The sequence below is a fragment of the Pteronotus mesoamericanus genome, unplaced genomic scaffold (assembly GCF_021234165.1).
Source record: "Pteronotus mesoamericanus isolate MK-2021 breed Mesoamerican mustached bat unplaced genomic scaffold, CSHL_Meso_final contig_246, whole genome shotgun sequence".
Lineage (NCBI taxonomy): Eukaryota > Metazoa > Chordata > Mammalia > Chiroptera > Mormoopidae > Pteronotus > Pteronotus mesoamericanus.
Genome location: NW_026555104.1, coordinates 2,712,237 through 2,718,236, shown reverse-complemented (window position 1 = coordinate 2,718,236; position 6,000 = coordinate 2,712,237). Strand labels below are relative to the sequence as shown.

Here is a 6,000-nt window from a genome sequence, read left to right as displayed (position 1 = left end):
TGTCCTTTTCTCTCCCTTTTGCGTTCTGGTTCTGATTTCATCCAGGATCCAGGATGACAATCCGACACCAAGGCCAGCAGTACAGGCCGAGGATGGCATTTCTCCCGAAGGTAAGCGTGGCCCGGTCACCTGGGCCCTGGGAGGTGGGCAGAGACCCAACTCTGGGAAGTGTCCGCGGAGATGCTGGGAGGCTCGGAGCATGTGGACAGGAGTGAAGAGCATCCCTTGTGGTCCGTTAGTGCTGCTGCGGGTGCTATTTAATGACTTATTTGCAGTATGTGTGTTTTTGAAAGGCTATAATAATTAGGTTTACATTTAACCTGTTTATAGTGGAAAAATCGAAGCCAGGGGGATTCGATTTGGTCTGCTGGAGGCTCAAAACAACCTGTTACTCAGGAGAGGGGGTGCCAGAAGGCAGTTCTGCTGAGGCTGTCAGATGTGAGACTGTCTCCTGATATTGTTACAAGGCACTCGATGTTAAAATAACATTTTTTTTTGTTATTTTTCAGATTACAAACAGCAGTATTTTAAAGTGTGTGTGTGTGTGTGTGTGTGTGTGTGTGTACACACCGATCATGAAACTGCTATGATCTGTAGGATAGAGGGACTCCGCACGTCCAGCGCCCCCACATCACTCCTTTCAGTGTGTGTGTGTCTGCTTCCCACAGATCTCTCTGTGCTGGTATCAAAAGTCAGAACCTTTTCCGTAACAAAGATCTTCTCAGACCAAGTGGTCAGGCACAGGGTGTTCTGTGGTCACCGGGGAGGTAAAGTGCATCTTGCGGGGGTGATGTGTTTGGGAACACAGTGGCTCATTTTGTTCTGAACTCTTAAGATAATTGGTGTCCATAGAGATCACCAGAAGATTAGGTTCTAGGTCACTTGTCTCCCCTTCCTTCCATCCACAGCCACTTTTCACAGTGTGGTGTCCACCATCTTAGGTTTATCTTGTTGAGTAGAATTAGCTGAATGCTTTGTGACAAGCAGAGCCCTGCCCTGAGCCTCTGGAGCTCAGCGCATTGGGGTAATCAGTGTCCAACAGTCCCGATTTGCCCAGGACCTTCAATGCGGAAACCTGGACAGTGCCGCGCACATTGGGACGGTTGGTTATACTCGTTCCACCTACGTCCAGAACCTTGTGTGCATGTTGAGGCAGCAGAGGTGTGAGGCTCATCCATAAAACGGAGGCAGGTACTGCAGATACTAGTTCCTAAGAGCAGAAGAAATCACCTACACCCGATATCTGAAAGCTACAAGTCATCTTCAGGATTTCCCTGAGTCTGCCTTCTTTTTCCCAGACAGGACCGGCTTGGAGGCTCAGACAGTAATTGTCTGGAGACATTCTGTTTGTTTTCTGAATCTCAGACATGCTTTCCATCATGACTGTTACATAGAAGAGTTTCTTCTCTTCACCTTGGCCTTCTGACTGGAGCCTTGGTCGCTAGCCTTCCCTCCTCTACCCCACTTTTCCCTCCTCCATCCCAGATTCTCCCTCCCCCACCCCAGCCCCCCTCTTCTTCACCCCAGCCCCCTTTTCTCCACCCCAGCCCCCCTTTCTCCACCGCCCCCCTCTTCTCCACCCCAGCCTCCCCCTCCTCCACCCCAGCCCCCCTTTCTCCACCCCAGCCTCCCCCTCCTCCACCCCAGCCCCCCTTTCTCCACTCCAGCCTACCTGTCCTCTACCCCAGCTCCTCTCCCTGACAATACTCTTCATAGACACACAGTTTCTTTCATAAATCAACACTGATTTCCTTGACCTGAAGCCCTTCCTGGCTTCCCATGTTCACAGGATAAAGTCCAGACTTCTCAGCCCGGACACTCAGGATCCCGCTCCGACCCATCTCTCTGGCTTTACCTGCCGCCCACCTTCCACACTTGCCCTCCAGGGAAACAAAACGAAGCAGCCACAAGCACTCAGTGGGGCTCTTGCCTCAAGGACCTGCTCACCTTTCTAGAAACCTCAGCCCTTTCATGCCTCAGCCTCCTCTGTTGGGAAGGCTTTTCTCCCCTCTCACGTGCCAAGTTTCCACTCCTCCTCCTCCCAGGCCCAGCTCAACATCTTTCCTCTGGGCAGAGCTGTTCTCCGGACGCACCTGAGCAGGGACTTCCTTCTCTGCCCCACAGGCTCTTGCCCACACCTCCAGTGCTGCCCTCCCCTCCTGGCTTCGAAGGGAGGAGCCTCATTACTGAGGTCTTCACCAGGTCACGCAGCTCCTTAGAGCAGGAGGTAGGACAGGGTAAAAGTGTGCAGAGTGGGTCTCAAGAGCCCATGCCAGGGGGTCCCTTAATGATGAAGCAGCTCACCTAGACGTCCAGCTTTCTGAAAGGTCCCAGACTAAAGGAATGTGAACCTGGGTGCAGCTGTCATTCACGACTCAATGGATATTCAATGAAATAGTCAATGAATACTTATGAAGTATGTTGTATTTTCCAGTGGGAGCCTTACATGCATCATTTCACTTATTCCATAAGACAGTGGTTATAACCATCATTTTATAGAGAAGAAACTGAGTCTCAGAGAGGTTAAGTGGCTTATCCTTGTAACATAACCACTAAGTTGTGGAACCAGGAAAAATACAGGACCGACCACCTTCTGTTACAATGCTATGCATATGTAATACTGTGTTGGCTGTCGTGTAATGTAGGGCAGAGTGGAGGCTGGGGGAAGGCCTGGCTAAGAGCATCTGGGAGACGTGGGGCTGAGAACTTGAGGAGAAATGGAAGTTCTAGGCAGGGAGAAAGAGAAGGATGTTCCAGGCAGAGGGAATGGAGTGTGCCAAGGTGCAGAGAAAATTTGGATATGTTGTTTAGTATGGGAGGAATTTGAAATATTGGGAGAGTAGGGGGCTGGGAAGGCAGGCAGGGGCCAGGGCATCATCATGGGCCTTTTAAATATGTGTGTGTGTGTGTATGTGTGTGTGTGTGTGTGTGTGTGTGTGTGTGTGTGTGTGTATAGGCCAGGGCATCATCATGGGCCTTTTAAATATATATGTGTATATATATAGATAGATAGATAGATAGATAGATAGATAGATTGATTGATTTTGGAGAGAGAAGAAAAGGAGAGAAAGAGAGAGAGACACACACACATCAATTTATTGTTCCACTTATTTATGTATTCATTGGTTGATTCTTATTTGTGCCTTGATTGGGGATTGAACCTGCAACCTTGGCATATTGGGATGATGCTCTAACCAACTGAGCTACTTGGCCATGGCTATCATGGGCCTTTTGAACCTTTTGAAGGTAATTTGATTTTATCCTGGAGGGAGCCATTGAAGAATTTGGTGTAGGCAAGTGACATGGGCATATTTGCAAATTAAAAAGACCACTGATGTGAATGAGAGGAATAGATGGATATTTTCTACTTTTGCCTGAGTTGAGAAGGTTCACTCAGGATCTTCATGTGCCCCTTACAACTCTAGCCACCTAGGAAGTGGCTGGCTTGGCGCAGGGCCAGGGAGAGGTGCCGGTTCGAGAGCCCTTCTTTTTCCTGTGGTTGCTGTGACTCCCATACCCGGTGCCCCATCTCAGGCCAATGCAGCCCCTGAACAGAGAGGCCCACCAGCCAAGCTGATGCGAACCTCTGATGTGAAGGAAGGCTTTGCTAGGATGTGAAGGAGAGAGGTGGAGAGCCCACCTATCCAAGGCTCTGTTAGCTGATGGCACACAGAGAGCTGCTTCCTGTGGCCGCAGCACTGGCCCATCCCTCTCTGTGATTCCAGACCACCTTCCCAGCCGGTTCGGGCACCACTGCCCGTGGGATGCACCACAGGCTGACTTTCTTGGTGCCATGAGGAGAAGTGCTGTTAACACTGCATTGCTTTCCTCTGTGGCTTCTGGCACCTCCTTTCGTGTGGGGAGAGAGTGTAGAAACAGCAATATCAGGAGACTGAGCAGAGTGTGGTATCTTTGGCTGGTATCATTCTTTCCTCCATCATGCATACATAGTGGTGCATTCGTGCCAGGCAGGTGCCAGTGGATGGGGCCACCACAGGGATTAAGACATGGCTCCTGTCCTCCTGGAGCTTAGAGTCTAACAGAGAAAGACAGAGGTATGAACAGTGTTCTGGCCGTCCTGGCACACATGGTTAGAGGAACTATATCTATATACCCATATCCGTATCTAGATCTGTCTATCTATCATCTATCACAAATCAGGGAATGGTCAGTTCTACTTGGATGAGGGGAATCAGGGCAGGTTTCACAAGAAGGTTTATAACTGACTTGAGGTTGGAAAAATAAGTAGTTTTTTGTTTTTTTAATGCCAGCAGGATGGGAAGCTGGGTGACATTTTAGGCAAATATAAATCGCGGATGTGTGACATAGCACAGTGGCTTAGGAGACAGAAAGGTGGGAAGTGAGGAGGGACCCAGAGGTGGGGGCTTCGTACATTGTGCTAGAGAGTTGGATGCTTTCTGTGTTCAGTGAGAAGCTGTTTGATGTTTTACAATCAGAGATGAATAAAGTGAGTTGGTTAACAGGTTAGGAAGATCATTCTGATGAGAGGGTGTGAGTTCTTCTCCACCCTGGCTGCACTTTAAGAAATATTGCTATCAAGTTACCATCCTTAGAGTTTATGATTTACTTAAGAGGTAAGTAAGTAATTAAGGGGGAGGGGTGGAGCCTGAGTATTAGTGTTTTTTTCTTAAATTGATTTTTTTTTTTTTTAAGAGAGAGAGGAAAGGAAACAGAAACATCAGTTTGTTGCTCCACTCATTTATGCATTTCTTTGGTTGATTCTTGTATGCGCTCTGACTGGGGATCAAACCTGCAACCTGGGCATATTGGGACCACGCTCTAACCAACTCAGCTATCCAGCCAGGGTGAACATTCGTGTTTTAAATAAAGCTCCCCAAGTGATTTGAATACACAGCTAGGATGAAAGCTCCTGGAGATATTTGGCACACTCTGGAGACATTTTGGGTTGTCGCAGCTGGGGAAGGGGTTGCTATTGGCATCTAGTGAGTAAAGGGAGGAAGTTTCTAGACATCATAGAGTGCACAGGACAGCCAGCCCCACAACCAAGAGTGACCTGGACCCATCTGTCAACAGTGCCTGGGCTGGAGGATGCACTGGGGCCTGGAGATATGTCTGTCGAAATGCAGCTGACAGGTGGGCAGAACCTGGCGGTACAGGATTGGGGTTAGGTGTTCCACTGAGGCAGGATTTAGGGGCCAGGGAGGAGGCACATCAAAAACAAAAGTAGTGTCAACAGGTGTTGACCACTGTTGTCTGGGGTCATCTAGGTTGCTCCTTGGGCTTTTGACCAGGGTGTAAAGAGCAGGCTTTGGGGAAAGACTATTAGCACCAATTAGAATATGGCACTTGTGAGGGTCTGCAAGACATTGGGGTCCGGTGGCCAGGAGGTCAGCAGGCCTCTGTGTGGTCAGATGTATTAGCAGGAGCCTCTTCTGCTTCATTAGCAAAACAGCCCCATGCTTCTGGGTCACTTCTCCATCTTTGTACAGAAAAGTACTGATTATTATCATCCCCTTGGGAGCCTTCTCCAGCTTAAAGGAAAATTCCAGCCCCACAGATCTTGCACAGTGAGTGACAGCTCCTTAATGCGAGGAGTGGGTGTGGGCGTGCAAGGTGGGATGTGGAGGCCGTCAAAGCCGTCATTTCTGCCCCTTCATGATGTGGGGGTTCCCTGTCATGCCTGCAGTCACACCGCAGCATGTTGACATCTGAGAAGAAACGCGGGGCTGACAGCCCGCCACCCCTGCCCCCAACATAGGGTCAGACGGGGTCCAGCACAGGCTGGGTTCGTGACATTTATTTGTTGCCTAGGAAGGAGGTGTGGCTCCTTGGAGGCGCTGGGGAGCTGAGTCTGGTCGGGAGTGGGCATTGCCATTTGCGGTGGGGGTGGCTGTCCTCTCCCTCACCTCCAGAGGGTTGCCCGCTGGACAGATGCGTGCAGCAGTCGGCAGCAGAAAGACATGGGCTTCTTGCTCCCTTCAGAACTTGGGAAACAATTCAGACCCTCTCCTGTCTACA

The 6,000-nt window shown here is 49.8% G+C and overlaps 1 protein-coding gene across 2 annotated transcripts in view; it reads left to right on the top strand.

The window, feature by feature from the left end:
* RGS9 (regulator of G protein signaling 9) overlaps positions 1-6,000 on the top strand; it is a 52,031-nt gene continuing 46,031 nt past the window's right edge. For both annotated transcript variants that reach the window (XM_054572918.1, XM_054572917.1), the window contains exon 1: positions 1-110. In XM_054572918.1, coding sequence (XP_054428893.1) covers positions 54-110 — 57 coding nt within the window. In that variant the 5' untranslated portion in view covers positions 1-53. The remainder of the gene's footprint in view (positions 111-6,000) is intronic.